The sequence below is a fragment of the Rhinolophus ferrumequinum genome, chromosome 21, assembly GCF_004115265.2.
Source record: "Rhinolophus ferrumequinum isolate MPI-CBG mRhiFer1 chromosome 21, mRhiFer1_v1.p, whole genome shotgun sequence".
NCBI classification, from domain to species: domain Eukaryota; kingdom Metazoa; phylum Chordata; class Mammalia; order Chiroptera; family Rhinolophidae; genus Rhinolophus; species Rhinolophus ferrumequinum.
In genome coordinates this window covers 9,514,506-9,532,083 of record NC_046304.1, presented here as the reverse complement: position 1 = coordinate 9,532,083, position 17,578 = coordinate 9,514,506, and the positions used below count along the sequence as shown (strand labels likewise).

At 44.4% G+C, this 17,578-nt stretch overlaps 1 protein-coding gene across 1 annotated transcript; it reads right to left on the bottom strand.

The window, feature by feature from the left end:
• Nucleotides 1-3,136: 3,136 nt before the first annotated feature.
• Nucleotides 3,137-16,777, bottom strand: GSG1L2 (GSG1 like 2). Its single transcript, XM_033089099.1, has 5 exons — nucleotides 16,480-16,777; nucleotides 8,148-8,195; nucleotides 6,942-7,094; nucleotides 5,597-5,708; nucleotides 3,137-4,244 (listed from the first exon to the last, which is right to left on the bottom strand). Exons 1-5 carry the CDS (start codon nucleotides 16,775-16,777, stop codon nucleotides 3,986-3,988), a joined length of 870 nt encoding a protein of 289 aa, XP_032944990.1. The 3' UTR covers nucleotides 3,137-3,985.
• Nucleotides 16,778-17,578: the final 801 nt, after the last annotated feature.

Genomic DNA, 17,578 nt, shown 5'->3' with positions numbered 1-17,578 from the left:
GTGAAGGCGGGCTCAACACAGGAAACATGATGCCCACATGCCAGCTACATGGACGAGGGCCACTCACAGGGAAAATGGGGACTGTCCCTCCAGTCCTCACCCTGAAGTTACACAACTCTGTCTTTCCCCATATGGCTCCAATGCCCCCAGAGTCACCGTCCCTCTGCTGGAGCTCAGGGTGAGTGCCTGTGTGGTGAGTCCCTTTAAGAGGATGGCTGTGTTTCCCTGCAGCATTCCATCCCCCCTGGATGGTGGGCATCACCTCTGTTTCTCACAGCCAGAAGTTGAGGGGACTCCTCTTCCCAGCACCAGTACTCTGTACTGGGGAGCTTGGTTTGAAGGGCTGGGGTCCCTTGCTCCTTTGTGGGGAACCTCTGTGGCTGACATATCTCTCCCAATTTCAACTGCCACACGTGGGTGTGCGACCAGCCTATTTTGTGTCTCTACCCCTTTATCAGTCTCATCGTGGCTTCTTCTTTATATCCTTAGTTACCAAATTTCTGTTCAGCAGGACTTCATATGGTTCTCCAGATTCTATAACTTAGTTGTAATTTTGATGTGTTCATGGGCTGAGGCGAGCACAGTGTTTATCTACTCCACCATCTTGGATCTCCCTATATTGTTTTTATAGTTGGCCCCTTGAGGGCAGGGGTACGTTCTTACTCCTCCTTGTATCTCCATGACACCCACACAGTGCTTTACATACACAGGTGTTGAAGGAATGAAAAACGTTTACATGAGCAAATATGACTAATCTCACTAGGTAGGCCTACTAACCTTATTTTGCTCTTCGAAGAAATCCCTTTCTGCCCAGACTACTCAGCTATGGTTTCCCAAGGAGGTTTGTGTGATGACAGAAATGCAGCCGAGTCATCAATTCCAACAAAGCCATCAGTGAAAAAGACTCTGAGCCAATTGAGCCAGTTTAGAGCTAAATTCACTAATTCTGGAAAAATAGTTGGCTTGCTGGGATCAGACTGCCACTTTCTCAGTTCTTCATCTGTAAACTCTTTGTTCTTGCCCAACCACTTCGAGTCAGCTGCCACCTGTTTTTGTCACTCATTGTGTCAGAGGAGACATGCACCCCTTGCCTCATGAGTTCCCTGAGGCTGGTCAGGGAAGATCACGGAGCTCCAGAGCTGGTTCCTCCTGATGATGGATTTGTTATTCAGAACAACGGACACTCTGGAAACTACCTTGTCTGTAAGTACAATAAGTAGACAGTAGACATGGACCATTTTGTTAACTGACCCCAAACAGGCATTTGGCTGATACCAGAAAAGGAAGAAGGTTGACTCCTTACTTCTAGGAGAAATGGTGTTTTGCCTGGAACATTGTAAATACCTGATAAAATTTACTGAATGACTAGTTAAGGATGGATGGCTTCCAAGCTAAATGGTTGGTGCATTTGTATTCATTTGACCCTGGCTTTCTCTTGGACACAATCACTAAGATTTCACTATTGTTCCCTCATTGGCAATGGCTCAGACTCTATCTTGTTTCCTTATATACTTATGGGACCTAATGCAGTGCTTTGCACATGGCAGATATTAGCAATTAATTCTTCCATTGTTGCAGGCATTGTTCTAAGATCTTCATATATACTAATGCACTCAGCACTCACAACCCTTAAAATAGACAGGATTATTCTCTCATTTTATAGATGAGAAAACTGAGGTATAGAGAAACAATTGACTTGCCCAAGGTCTAGGTGAGGAGCTAGGATTTACCTTCAGGCAGCCTGGCTCTGGAGTCCATGCCCTTAATCACAAGCTATATTACTTTCCACAAAATGCTAAAAAAAAATGTCTATTTGATAGAATGGATATATACTCATTTGCTAGATAGAATCTCTATATACCAGGGGTGCCAAAAAAAATGTATACCCATGACTTGTATTCATCTTTTGTTATCGGTATATATTATTACAATTTTAATACAGTTTTCTCCTTTCTTAAAATGTGTACACATTTTTTTTGGTACCCTCTGTATATACACATATATATACTTCCAGATATATCTCTGTGTGTGTGTGTGGGGGGAATTCCATTTGCCAATCATTGTTCTAGATGAGGGGTGTACAGAGAATAGTTCTTGCCATAGAGAAATAATTTATAATCCATAAGAGGGGAACAGCTATATAAAGAAATTATTTCAATATACAAGGAATTAAAATACACCTGGGTCTCTCTTATAGCCAAGATAGATGAAAATGAGATGCCTTGGTTCTGTTTCTTGATCTGGGAAGTTGCACAGCTATGCTCCCTGCCTAAAAATTCATTAAGCTGTACACTTAGTGTTTGTGCACTTTTCTCTACATATGTTAAACTTTCACAAAATCGATATTTCAAAATTGTTAAAGTGCCTTAGGAGCTCAGAGGATGTAGCAAACATTGGTTTTGACTTGAGCCTCTGCCCTGCCCGGTGTCTAATTGATCACTGGCTCCTTTCTCCAGGTGCCACCTGTGCCATTTGATGAGGTCAACTTCTCTCACGTGGCTTCAGAAAATTCTTTTCTTCCTTGTCACCTTCGGCCACATTCTCTATAGATATGCTTTTTTCTTTTCTTTTCTTCTCTTTTTTTTTTTTTTTTTTTTTGGAGAGAGAACTAAGCAAGCGTCTCTTTGGAAATATTTCCAGGGCATTTCTTTCTCTCTAGGGTCAGACTGTGACCCGATTTTGTGACTACAGGATCTACCTGCACAGGTACACAGGGATTGTGAATCATATAAAAGAATATACACCCTGTGGAGGGCAGAGGCTACTGGGTACAAACCCTTCTGCTCTATGTGAGGAAATGGCCCAGGGAACCCCAGCCTTCTCTGTATTGAGCTAATTCTGGAAAATTCTATTCTATATATCTCTTCAAATACACTTCACTCAACAAAATACAGTATTCCATGAGACCACCATCTGTTAGGCAGGTACTTGACTAGTGCCCCAGACATGAAGAAGTCAGCTGAATTTTCCCTAATTCTACTCGTATGACAGTATAATATTACAGTTCAGTATAAACAGATTGAGTGATTTTATTTGAAACATTAGGGTTTTTTTTTCTCCCAGAAATGATGTGTTCACTAAACATGTAAGTACATTTTTAAAATGAATCTGAGCAAGAATATATTTGGGTTTGTTAGAATTTGGCAGTCCATTTTATTTTCAAAAACCTAACTTACGTGTCTAACCTGTGGCTTCTATAACATGGTTAATTTAAAATATAAGATAAATTTATACAATATTGTAACTGAACACATTAGGGAACACTGCTGCAAACAAGACTGGCATGTTTAGCAGTGTTTAGTTTTAGAAGCAAGAGTGCCTCGCAATTTAAGCACAATTCAAACATTTGTTCCACTTAACTATGATAAGATGTCATTCCATTTGACTGTTCTCATTTTGTTTTATCATTTGATTATCCTTCCAAACTGATTTTACTATAGATAGAAATTACCAAATTTCAAAGAAAAAGTATTTTTAAAATGACAAAAAAGTTATTTTGAAATTCATGTCTTCTTGATTAAAATTAAAAAGAAAGCATGGGATAGTCATACATACTATCAGTTTGTGTGTGTCAGTTAAGGAAAAAATATCTGGACTCTTCTGTCAACAAAGCTGTATGGGCAACACATTTTACATTCTTTGCAGTTAGAGTCTTTCTTTCCCCTTTCCTCAGCTTCTCTTAGTGCTCACATGCTCCCTTTTTCTTTGTTATCCTTATTAAACTCACTGTCAGGAAAGCCTGAGATGTTAATTTATACTAGAGTGTCAATGGCCGATATATTCTGTAAGTGTTATCTCACTTGAAGATGCTGGCATTTTAACGGGAATCAGAAGCTGAAGCTAAAGCTCTTTAGTGAAGGATGAGATGGTGGGTAGAAGGTTTACCTGGACCACAGCATTCTGAAGCCTACCCCAGAGGTGTTCATTAGTAGACTGAAGTGCCTGGCTTGTCTGCCTGTGCAGATCCAGCAGCCACGAGCACTGGCTAACACATGGACACCTTGACTGGGGCACCTGGTGGCAGGTACTCAGATAAACTCATGAGGGCATGCCCCTCAGGGCTGGGAGCAGCTTCTCTTTCCCGAGCTCTTTCCGAAGGCTTGGGTTCCAGGAAGTTGTGTTGAGAGTGTTGACTGCCCTTCTGTATCCTCTGCTTCTCTGTGAATTCCAGGCGGGCTGCCGTGTATCTGCTCATGGCCATGACTGACACCGCCATGCAGAGGGCGAAAGAACCCCAGGCGAGACTGTCAATAAAAGGCACAGTTAGAAAACAGCAGAGGGGCTATGTTCCAGGGCTTCCTGCTGGGGGTCAGTCTGGTGACAAACCAGCTCCCAGTTCTACCCAATTTGGGCCTGGATCTTGGATCACAAGTTTCAGAGACCAGCCGATGTGTTGTAGCCTGATGGTTAAGAGAGCGAATTCTGGAGTCATTGTGCTGAATTTGCACCTGGGGTTTGCACCCATCTCTTATTAACTGTGCAACTTTGAGGTGGTGACTTCACTTCTCTGTGTCAGTTTCCTCATTTGCAAAACCGGAATAACAGTAACACTGCCCACAGGGTGGTTGTGAGGAATTCAATGAGTTACTGCTTGAGAAGTACTCAGCACAGCCTCTACTACATGTAGGTGTTACGTTTTGGTATTATTGTTGTTGGTTCTAGCCAGGACACTGGCAATGGAGATTGGCATTTTTATATCCCTACCCTCTGGAAGCTTATTTGCCTTCTGAGATAATGGTCTACATGTTTCATCTTTCAACAGAACCCAGCAAAGTGGTGGTTGAGAAACAACCTCTACACACTGACATTTGTGTATGTTTTCATGGGGTGGAATTCCCAGGTAAAATAGATGGCTCCATATCCAATCAATTACAAAAAAAAAAAAAAAAAAAAAAAAAGTCTATGAGTAACTAAGTACCAACCACTTTCCAGAGCTTCCAATCATTCTTAAATACGGCTTGACAATCAAGAAGCTTATGGATAACAGTAACACAGACATGTTCACCAAACCCTGGAATAGTAGCATGAGGGAGTAAGCCCTGACAGTGTTATTTATTTTACAAAGAGGAAGCTAACACAGGTTGTTACACAGGATGAAAATGTAAGCATATGTAGATATATTTTTAAGACGCACCTGTGGTTCGGAGGTCCACATCAAAGAGAACCCCTGTGGTCTTGTATGACATGGCTGAGTGTTTCCGTTAGAGACAGAACTGCCATGTCATGGTCTTGTCTTTTCATTAGAAACAGAGGCTGGGTCTCCCCCATTGAAGTATTTATTAGGAGTTGTAGCTCAGGACATTTTCCCCTAAGCTGTGTTTAAGAATGTAATAACAACAATGTCTCCATTTCTTGAGGACTTTTCTCTGTGCCAAACATTTTAGAAACATAACCTCTTTAAATGTTGATGAAAACATCTGAGACAGGTATTGTCACTATACAGATAAGGAAGTTGGGCTACAGAGAGTTTAAGAAAGTAATCCGCAGTCACAAACGTAGCAGGTGCCAGAGCTATGACCAAAATCAGAGGTCCTACAACACCTGCGTATATCCTCACTGGTCCCTCCGAGCTTGAGCTCCCCGGGCAATAACTCACCAGTATGACCAGCCATAGCCCCACGTCTGAGGCCTCCAGTCTTCTGGCCCAAGGTTCACGGTGATTTGAAAAATGGTTGTGTACATGATGTGTGCCAGCATACCTAGGAGCCCTGCACAAGGAAAGCTCTGTGAGCTTTGAGTTAAGAATGCGATTTCTCCACCTGGCATGAGTTGGATATAAGGACCGCCCCAGCACCCTTCTTGAGCCCTTCCAAGAAGTCTTCATGTTTCATACATACACTCATTTCTTATTGTACTCACGAATCTACACAGTGGTGTGGGTCCCTTTGCCATGTCATTCCTCCCACGGGCAGTGGCCAACTGTGGATCAACTTTAGTGGTCCAAATAGAAATTAGTTTTAATTGGTAGGAGCAATTATTTATATATTAATGGGACTGTCTCAAGTCCTTATAATGCACCTACACTTATAAATCTTTACACATTCCACTTGACGTCTCATTCGCACAGTTGAAACTAAAGAGACATCCAGAAGGAGGCCTACTCATGACCTTAAGGGACTTTGAGGGACGCCAGGACGTGGGGAGGAGCCTCCAAGAGCCTCCAAAGAGGCCTGGCTCTTTGCTATGAAATTCCAGAGATTGGATTTGTCATCCTTTTCACTGATGATAAGGTTTGGAAAAGATGCATTATACTTATCAAGCACAGAAATGATCTATCAACTGGACGGAGGCCTATCAACAGAGCCTTGTGTATCCAGCCAGAGAAATGAAGGAAGTCATTGTTCAGGGTTCTTTTCTTGGTAAAAGGCCCACTCAGGAGACCAAATTAAGTTGCTTGGAGAATATAGAAGTAAGACCAAAAAAAGGAGCTCTTTATTCTTCTGGGATATTTACACCAAACTTGGATAATAATTTTTAACAAGCTACCACTTATTGAGTACTTACTATATATGAGATGCATTCTTATTTAGTCATCACCATAGATTTTTGAGATATCTAGCTTAGAGAAGTTAGGTAACTTGCCCAGGGTCACACAACCATTAAGTAACCGGGCAGTATTTCTGCCCGGACTCATGCCTAATCATTGTACTAAATTAGGCACCTTCTATTCTCAGAGACAGTGTACTTCCTTCCTAGGATTGTGATAAAGACACACTGATACATTTTTTTTTCACCATCTTTGCCTATCCCTTTTCTTTTCATCACGTACCCAAAGCATCATTGCTTCTCCCAATGGGATTAACTCAGTGACTTCTCCGGGGGAGCAGCTATCTTGCTGAACTGGCCACTGACAGGAAAGAGCCAGCCTGAAGCTCTGCCAGTTTCCTCGGGGGCAAGTTGTGTGGAACGAAGTTTTTCTAATGATGCTAATGGAGGAGTACCTGCAAGCACCAAGAGGATGGCTACAGAGGCATCCACCTTGAACCAGTGGACCCCAGCACTGCGATAACTCATTCTGGAGCCCAGGAGGATGGCACTTGTCAACATCAGAAGGATATTTAGGACCTCAGCTCCAACAGACAGCCACAGCACACCTGCAAGATGTAGGGATGAGAGATGCTGGGCATTTAGAAATCAGAAGTATTAGGATATTCAATCTTTTGATTTAGTTCACTTCTAAAACAAAAACAAAAAACAACAAACACCACACGGTGAAAAACCACAGATACCTCTGCTGAATTTTGGAAAGCTGGCAATGAAAGGGGGCTCCTAGGGCTTGAAGGATGAGTTTATAAAGACTGTCTTTAGCGGGGAAGAAAACTAGGGAAAAAAAATAAAGAACTAAAGCAAGACTCTGACGTGATTACATGAGAGATACTAGGGTCTCCATTCCCCAGTTCAAAAATTAACTTGTTGTTTTGATTCCACCACAAGACATTTGTCTTTTTAAAGAAGAAGCTAGACAAACTTACACAAGGAAGAGTCTGAGAGTATTAAGAGCCCTGGTTAGAGATGTCAAAACCTCACCTGTTCCTATGTGAACCAGTTACTTACCCTCTGGATGGGATCCCACCTACAGGCTTCAAGGAACTGTGTTGGATGTGGAGGTGAACAGATAAAGGGGACACGAAGGGAAGCTAACATTTGTAAAAGGCCTCCTGTGAGGCACATTAGGTACTGGAGACGCAGCAATGAATGAAACAGAAGTGACCCAGGCCTTTACAAAACCTCTATTCTAGCTGGGAAAACATATACTAAGAAAGTAAGTATAAGTTGGATGAGTGTCTCAGAGAAGAAAAAGTGTTATCGGCAGTGGTGTGCCAGAGCTCATCTCTTCCCAACTCTGCATTCACCTCAGATGGATAGCTTGAAATTAGCCACGGTGGAAGTATTTACACCCTGGAAATTGGCAAACACTACCAATCAAGGCTTTCCCTCCCTCAAGGCAAACAAGCAAAGTTGTTTGTTGAACATTTTCCAACACCACCAGGTCACATGAAGAGAGCCAGTGGTGCTAGCTTTTGGACTCAAGTTCATGGAAAAACCATAAGTAACTCTCTCACCATTTCCCTCACCCCAACAAAAACAATAGCAATTTTCTGGATTGGGAGGAGAGCTGTAAGACACAACATGAGTAAGGTACTCACCTTGTTCTTCAGCTGGTATTATACTCTGGAAACTTCTACACTCTTCACCTAGAAGATAAAGAGAATGTGTACGTTAAGTAGTGTTAGCCTTTGTGATGAGGGGCCAGCGGTGTCCCTAGCCCCTTCAGTGTCCCCGCCGGTCATTTTGAACAAGGCTTGGGGTGTGTGGCAGACTGTTGTATTGTTCACAGACATGTGGTGCCTTTCCCTGTGAGAGCTTAATACAATCACATACTAGTGAATGCAGGCTTGCCTGTATGACTTCTCTGTGGCCAATGAATTGGGAGTGGAAGGGAGGTGGGTCACTGGTGGTCCTGAGCTTTCAGAGCCCAGGCATTGTCCATCTGATTCTCATTCCCCTGACTGTGGTCACAGAACCACATATCCAGGTGGAGTCTCCATCAGCCTAGGTCCCCGAATGGCTGCAGTCAGGAGACACCCCTTGCCAACCTGAAAAGTACATATAGAATGAGTTAGAAATAAATTTGTTGGTTTAAACAACTAGGATTTAAGGGTGGTTTGTTACTGCAGCAGAACTAACCCTTCTGGTCTGATGCTGGGAGGCTTAGACCCGTGGTTCTCAGCTTCCCAAACACCATCCATTATGAGATGAGTCTCCAATAATTTGTTTCTGGTTAAAGGGAAAACAACAAAGTTTGTAATGACTTTTGTAAATGACTTAGAGCAGATTCAGAACTATCTCTGTCACTAAGTGCCCTAGCTGCTTGCATTCCATCACACTTTCTGGAGCATGAAAGGAAAGGGAGAAGTTATTGTGTGTGTCCCCAATACTGGGCAGAAGCCACCACCAGACTTATTTTGCATTCCCGGGCAAGGGGGTGTGTATGTGTGTGGTGTGCTTTGCCTGGATCATCTTTCATGGTGCACACACTGGCTGGAAAAGCTTGTGTTGCTGCCTTAGACGTGCAGTTCCTTTGAAAAAGCTAAGTCCATAAGTAGTTACGTGTGTATGGATGTAACTAAATTCTGGATTGGGGGGTGAGTGACCGATGGAGGATTGAGGCCATAGCAATTACCCTCTGAGGTCCTGTCCCAGGTGGGTCCCCACTCTCTCTCCATTAATAAATACTTCAGCCCCAAATTGAATCACAGACTATAGAGTGGGAGGAACCTGGGAAATCGCCTGGTTCTTCCCTGCGTGGTTTCGAGGAGTGGGCCCAGGGACCTCTGAGGAAAATGGATGGCACAAGACAGCACAGATAGAGACAGTTTCAGCATTAGAACTCAGGCCCGTAGAGGCCAAGCCCAATTCTATCCTGCCACATCACTGATTTAATGCAATCCAGCAAGCCTTATTAGGGTAAGTGCCAGGGGACACAAAGATGGCCGAGACAAAGGGAGCTGCTCTCAGTTTGGGCTGGTAGCAGCTAAAACAGAGCAAGAGCCAAAGCAAGAGGGCACAGGTCATCAACTCTTCAATGGAATGGCTTTCCTATCTCTAAATAAAACTGGTTCCAAAGTCTCCACATTAACCTTGCTTTGAAAATCAAACGAGATAATAGATAAGAAAGCTTCTCTCACAGTTAATATGCATTTAAACCTTATTAGAATAAAACGATCTCATTGCGTTATTTTTGCACACAGTTAGCATGAATCATTATTTATTTCTAGACTGTAAGTACCCTGAGATCACCTATCTTCTCTGGAAGTTTTCAAGGACAGAAATAACTTTGGGGAAAATCTTTAGACTTCAGAAAATACTTTTCTTTTATAAGAGAGAAAATTCCACGTCACTTTTCTATTCAGGAACATACAGTGGCTCCCTACTTCCTCCAGCCTCAAGTCTAAATTCCTCTTTTTCTTAGGTCCTCCCTCCATCCACCTGAACCCCCACCATAGAGCCCACCTTTTGGCTTCTTTAGCACCGGCCTTCTGATGAGGCAGTCACCTTCTACCTCATCAGGCTCTCCCGGGAAGGACCATATGTGTGAACAGATACACACTTCATGTGGTACGTGCCTAAAGGCCATGAACCTTAAGATTTGCCAGCTCGTCTTCCTGACACTCCAAGTGCCCTGGTGTTTTCGCTCCTACACGGCCCTTCTGCGGGGCTGTGGGAAGAAGAGGAACCACATCTGGGTTTATGATGCAGCCGTTTGGTCGGGTTGCTCTGCGGGGATACTTTCTGACTTGCTTGTGCATCAGGAACACGTGTGTCACGTAACTGTCCACCACAAGCAGTCTGAAGGAGGTAAATGTACCACCTGGGGCTGAGGGCCACAGAGTCAGGGACTGGGCTGCTAATCCAGCCGCAGGGGCCTCGCAACTTTTTATTTAAGTCAGGTTGGGATTGATGCAATTGGACGTTTTCCCTGGATGATTCACTGGTTTGCACAGCAGCAGTGGTATTATGGTCACAGCAACAAAGATTTATCCTGGTCCCCTGGTTCTACCAGGGAGGTCTCCACAGCATTGGGGAAATCTCAGCGCTCACATTTGCTCTCTTTCACAAAGCGCTGTGAGGCAGAGGAGGCCCTTTTTCCAGGTCATGTCATCAGATCCTCACTATATCCCCTGCGTCAGGCCAGCAGTGAGAGCAACAGATGGACGTCAGGGACAGAACGTGGCATTCAAATCCAGGCCTGACTCTGGTGTCTGGTTCTGCCACAATCACTAATCATAGGAAGCTTCCTGAAATCTCTGAGCCTCGCTTTCTTCATCTCGCGAAGTGGTTAGAATAAAAGTCCTCCGACGTGAAAGTATTTTGTGAACTGCCTCATACTTGTCTGTGTGTCTAATTATTGATAGAGGCAAATACAAACACCCCTATTTTGCACATTTGGAGGCCAGGCTGAAACAGGTTGGTAGAGTCAGGACGTGAACCTGGGTTTTCCCACCTGAGATCCAGCACCTTTTTCTGCCTTCCCACCTGCTGTTTTTCTACGTAGTATATGAATGGGTAAGGGTCTGTCTCATCTGCTGAAGAGGCTGCCTTTTCTCTCAGGAATAAAGCAAAGGCCAGGTCCAGAGCCAAAGGCAGGACAAAGAGATGGTGCTGGCTAACCAAGGAGATGAAGAGAATTCACAATGGCTTAGAAGCGTGAGGTTAGCCTGGGCGAAAAGAGTCAGACCATGGTGATCTCTTGATGAATCTCAATCCTCAGAAGTGGTGTTCCTTTTGAATGAGGTCAGCAGGATTAAAAGGAAAAACCTTTATAAATCCTGTGAAGCCAGAGCGGCGGGTGCCACATTGCTCGACGGTGCTGGCCAGCCAAACGGTGCAGCCAGCCAGCTAGGAAATGGTGTCCAAGTCCCCAGTGATTGCCTCTGGCATCCGTTCTCTGTTGGTTTCCCCCACCCCTTAGGGGGCTCCAGGGCCCCCCATCCTTGAACTTTCTGAGTTTAGCAGAACAGCAGAGAATCAGAATCAGAAATTGTTGACTAAGTCATTTGGCTAAGGAAAGGGACATTTTGTCTAAGCGCTGCCTGAACCAGGAATTTTCATTTCAAATCTCGTTTCAGAGGGAGAAATTCAAAGGTGCTACCTCCCCTGAAAGGCACGTTAGGTATTAGGAAGGAAGTGCAGAGCTGTTCAAGGTGACTTGTGCAGAGGCTGTCCTAAAACCTCACTCCAGGTAAAGGATCAATTTTTAGGTGTTGGTGATGGAGCTGATTCAGAGGGAAAACATCCAGTGAGGCCTCAGGGGGCAGCGATGGTCAGAAACCACGAGGACCCTCTCCTGGGAGCTCAGGAGTATCCTCCCCAGTCTGGAGTCCTTACTTCCAGTTCTCCTGAGCTCCCCTCACCCATTCTGACCTCCTCTCCAAAGCACTGTTTGGGTGCCTTCCCATTTACCTCCAAATCTCGCGGGCATTTGAGATAAACTAGGCAAAATAGCAGATGTTTGTGTGGAATAATCTGCAGCCGGGGGCCCCGGGCTACATTCTACTGCAGACAGGCTTTCTGGAGCCTATGCAGTGTTTTCAAGATCCTGGGAGATTTCATGTGGAAATCCCGATAAATTACTTCCCTTGAAAAATCAGAGGATTTGACAACATTGAGTTCACAAGCCCACGTGACCATAAAGCTGAGCTGAGCAAGAAAGAGGCTGCCCCCTTTAGGTGAGGAGATTTCAAGGTCATTGGCACCGCAGGCTAGCCCTGCTTCATTCACTTTGTTATCACCTCCTGTAGGCATTTATTTGCAATCTCCGATGTATGCCTTTTGTTTTATTCCCTTATATGTTTGCTATTATTTTAATTATTATTTAGTAAAAATTTAATTCTAAATTTTTTACTTTAGGGGTATCTTACAGCACATGAAGTTGATGGTAATTCTCTGGGGAGAAGAAAGTTGCTCTGGAGATGTCCTTTCCTCCTTTTTAAAAGCGATGACACTATTTAGAGACCTTGGTTTATTTGGATTACCTTATTACGTTAGGAAATATTTAAAAGTGTGAGCAGAGGTTTTTTTTTAGATTGATGGACACAGTAATAAGACAATTGTCCTTTAGTTAAGTTTTGGGTGTAATGGGAAGTCTGGGGTAAGAGTTTAGAAGTTTGAGTCCCATGTCTAGCTCTGCCAATATCGAGCTGCACAGTCTTCAGTGGGGACACTTGTACCTCTAGGACTCAGTTTTGCCATCTGTAAAATGAGTCTGTTGTTCTAAATCAGCCCTTTCCAAAGAGTGCTCCACCGAACACTAATCTCACAGAATAGTCATCCTTATTCCACAGAAACGCTTTTTTTCTATGGTCAACTAATTTTGGGACACACTGGGATATGTAATATTAAACAGGTTTCTTTATTGTGGGACTTGTCAGAGATTTTAATGTGCTAGTGTGAATTTCCAAGAAGAAAATGTGATCGGTGGCATTTCCCAAAGTTGTTTGAGTAGGAAAACTCTTTTTATTTAATTTCACAAGGAATAGCTCAACAGGCCTCTCTGTGGAGTAATCTTTGAGAAAACCCAGCAAGGCACGCGTTAAAGTCTCTTTCTGGCTTGACATCAAGTATGTAAGATACACATAAATCAGAAAGTGGTCAAAAATACATCCTTTATTTTTCCTTGGCTTTCTCCAGGAATACTGAGAACATCAACACTTTTTAAACTTCAGAGTGTGCTCCTAACAGTATATGAACCTTTCAGTGGTGTGATCCATGAGAAGACAGTGTGTGTGTGGTAAAACACTCCATAGGTTGACAAAAGCACCAAGGGGACGCCTGTCTCTAGAGGAAGAAGCCCGAAAGATCTTTACACAGTCTCTTAATGGTACTTTCGGGCCTGTTTCAGGTTGAGAAAGCCCCCACTCCTCCCACATGCATAACAATATTTTATCAGAAAGTCCAGGACAATTTATCATCTGTCTGCGTAGTGTTTGTGTAAATATATGAGGCACTCACCACTTACAGATAGATAGTTTGCAGCTGCTTCTGATCCTCCCTAAATTTTGTGCCTTTACTGGTGCTTAAGCGATGAGGTTTCCAATCCCACCCTTTCCTCAAGCCCAGGCCATGCACAGTCCCTTCTGCCAGTCTCCTTGTCACTGGGGAATGGGGAAGCAGTTTCCATCCACCTAATATTCTAACTCTTGTCCTCAAGTTCAGGTTCTACTCTGACCTCGCCTCCCTGACGTTACAAATAGTATCAATTTTATTTTCTCTAATTAGGCTTCTAATTTTTCTCCAAGTAGGCTTTTTCATTCTAGGGAATGTTGTCCCATTCGGTTCCTTGTCCTGGAGTGACCATGACCTTATGTTGCAGGGGAGGAGAAGCTGCTTCAGGTGAAGAGCCATGTGAGTTAAGTTCTTCTGTAATGAGTCTTCCTCGTCTCCCCTGCTTTGTACTCGGATGCAAACACCTGTGCTGCCCTGCCTCCGACCTTTGCTCACTCTGTTCCGTCTGCCTGGAATATCCTCACACCCCGTCTCTATCTATTAAAATCACAGTCCTGCTTTGAGGCCTGCACAGTGGCCACCTCCTTTACGGAGCCTTCCCCATGCCCCGAGCTGTAAATAACCTCTTCCTCTTTTCCATCCCCACACCACGTATGAGTCTTTGTTACAACCGTTGTCACATTTTTCCTCGTTTCAGTTTTATCTCAGCTCTCGCCACTGTGGCTCACTGGCCTTTGTATCCCTTCATTCTCCTACTCCTGGGGCTGACGTGGACATCGTTTGTGGTGAATTCATTCTACACTGCTGTGAGTCCCCGCTTTCCAGGAGGCGTTGCTGTACCCTGGGACATGGGGGAGCTCATCATAAATAGAGATACCACCAGCTAGAAGAGAGCTGAGGGGAATGAAAAACAATGCTATGAGGATGAGGAAAGAAACTGCAATTAGAAATTCCAGGAAAAACAAGCAGCTGTACAAGAGATTTAAGGCAATGATAACACCTCCTCGATTCTGTAATAACCAATAGTTACACAGTCTAAATAAATTGTTGGTTTATTGATTTAAATAAAACAGCAACATAACTATATTAAGAGGATGGCACAGCAGACGTGGGATGTGGTGGTGTGAGAGAGTTATCCTTATCTGTTATAATAGGAACTCAATAGATGATGTCTAACATGAAGATAGGAATGTCGCCTATTTTTTGGAAACATAGAGGCAAATACTAGAAGAAACAACTAAGCTAAAAGTGGTTTCCCAGGAAGGGTGGGACTAGGTTATAGGGCAGGAAGGAGCAAGAGACTGTTAGATTTTCTTATAAGCCTTTCAAAAACAATTCAATGTCTTATCTATGTGCAAATATTACCATGGCTAAAATTTTTTTTAAAGGAATGGGGATTTTTAGACCCCATCCCAGACCTGTTGAATCAAAATCTCCAGGGCTGGGTATCTGGAATTTTAAAAAATCCCTGGGTGATTGCCATGCACACCAACATTTGGTAACTGGTGTGACACTTATATGCAGCTGTGGAAATAAAAGCAGGCATTCTTCAGGTGGGGCTTGGAAGGGGAGTGGGAGTTCCACAGCAATTTGCCTATGGGTATGGTGACCATATTTTCCAAACCAAAAATCTGAGACTGTCTTGGGGACCCTCTGGGGATGCATGAGCCTCCTGTGTCTGTCCATGAGGATAGAGAGAGTGGACTTACAGGAAGAAAGTTTACTCTGCATAGGAGAAGGGTGTGGAAAGTCCCTCCAGTAGCCTTAGTGCCAGGTAACTCTGCAGTGTCTGCACCACACTTAAAGCCAAGGTCACGGACACTGAGATGGGCATATGGGAGCGCAAGGCTTGGCACCGCCCCTCCGCAATGACCATTGGGGTAGGGATAGGGAGGGGTACACAGCACCTCAGAAGGTTCCTTCTTGTTGCCTTTTACTTACACCTCAGGAATAAACAACTGATGTTATGAGTATGAGAAAACAAAAGGCAATTAGGGACTCCAGGAACATTTAAAAGCTGTACAAAAACTTAATGTAATAAGCCTGAGGTCAAGAAAAAGATGAGGATGGAGAGGGGTCCTCTCCTTTCCACCTTCAGGGGTTTTTTTTCAGCAGGAAAGGAAGAAAATTCTGGCCCCGAGCATGGCCTGGGGTTTGCAGCCAGGCTGCCTAACACTGAGGAGTCCAATTCTTCTCTCTTTAGCTCTTTATGAGGTAAAAACACTCTTTTCTGAAAGACGAGTTCCAAATACTCACCCCTCCCTTCCCTCTTCTCTCTCCTCTTCCTTCACCATTTCCCTCATCACCAACCTATCCAAGCCACAGAAGTTCAAAAGATGTTGATGAATTAGCACTGAGTAATATAACGGGGAAGAAATGGACTTGCCGGCTATGTGACTTGAAACTCTCTGAGACTCCATTTCCTCATTTGCGAGCTGAGGAAATAATATTTACTTTTCTGGGTTATTTCAAGGATTGCTCGAGATAAAGGTCAAACTTGTTAAGGGGCTTACTTCTGAGAGTTGTTCCATAAAGGGGTTCCCTTCCCATCGATGATGTTCAAAGCCTGTTATCTAAGAGAACCTTCCATTCTAAGACCCCTTAAAAGTGCAGGGATGAAGTTTAGGGTTGGGTGGGGCCACTCTTTATTCTCCAGGGATTGGGTGACCCCAGCAAGTGGTAAAAGTGAAGGGTTGATAAATACTGACGCTGTATCAGGCACTGTTGCCAGTCCTTTATGTGAATCAGGTCATTTCATCTTTATATTAATAGTGACTCTACAGATGAGAACTGCAATTGTTCCTATTTTATAGATGAGAAAACAGAGACTCAGACAGGTGGAGGGACTTACTCAAGGATACATATAGGCAGACAGTGGCAGAGCTGGGATTCAAACCCAGGCAGCCTGGCTGCAGAGCTGCTGCTCATGGCCACCTGCACCTGTCACCCCGAGAACCTGCAGGCCGCACTCACCTGTGCTGCTGAGGCTCTCCTCGCAGGACTGCCAGAGCCCCACGTGGAACCTGCGCTGGATGAACTTGTCGTCCCCCGTTTCCCAAATGTACTGGACAGCCTGGCTCCCGTTGTCCCTCCTGCTGTCCCTGGTGAAGTGAATGCAAGGCAGTTCTCCTGGGTGGTCCCGGCACAGTGGCTTTGCCACCTTCCGGGTCCCCTCATACCAGTGGCTGCTGCCCACGGCGGTGAGGGAGAAGGCGAGGGCGAGGCAGATGGGGAGGAGGGTCGTCCCCCACTGCCGCCAGGCCCTGTCCATGGCTGCATGAGGTGTGCAGTGTCAGGATGCGCAGGATGCCCTCCTCCGCTTCCTCCTCACGGCACCCACCCTCCACAGCCCTGCCATCTGGCATCCTTACAGTCTTCTGTCTCCCCCGCCCCCCTGGGGAATCGGTGTACTCCAGCCTGTGACGTCCATGTGAACGTCTGAGGTCTGAGGAGGCCACATGAGAAAGCACAGAGCTGGAACATGCTCCCATCACAGTCCTCCCCAGGATGTAGATGTTGAGGAGGGCATTGGTTTTCTTTTTCTTTTTTTGCAATTGTGGTGAAATAGGCATAACATAAAATTTACTATCTTAACCATTTCTACGTACACAGTTAAGTGCATTCACATTGTGCAACCAATCTCCAGAATTCTTCGTCTTGCAAAACTGAGACTCTGTCCCCATTCAACACTAACATCCCAGCCTCCCTCCGCCAGCCTCTGGAAATCACCATTCTGTTCTCTGTCTCTATGAATTTGAGCCCTGTAAGTATAAGTGGAATTTACTTCTTTGTGACTGGCTTATTTTACTTAGCAGAATGTCCTCAAGGTTCATCTGCGTGTACATGTGTCAGAATTTCTTTCCCTTTTGAACGCTGAATACGACCCCACCATGTGGATAGACTACATTTTGTGTATCCATTCACCTGATGGTCATTTGGCTTGTTTCCTTCTTTTAGCTACTGTGGAGGGTTTTGGTTTCTGATGGAAGAGCAAGGGTAATTTGGGTGGGTGTCTGGGTAAAGTCTCCCCACCTTTGCCTTTTGCCTTGAGCAGGGTTTTCAGTGTTGGATT

Bases quoted from the DNA above. Each gene is read 5' to 3' on its own strand.
- GSG1L2 (XM_033089099.1), bottom strand. From the start codon at position 16,777: ATGGACAGGGCCTGGCGGCAGTGGGGGACGACCCTCCTCCCCATCTGC. The intron at 8,196-16,479 runs GTGAGTGCGGCC...TTTATCTTCTAG, and splicing joins GGAGAGCCTCAGCAGCACAG to GTGAAGAGTGTAGAAGTTTC. The intron at 4,245-5,596 runs GTGAGTTATTGC...TTTTATTGACAG, and splicing joins GGCTATGGCTGGTCATACTG to TCTCGCCTGGGGTTCTTTCG.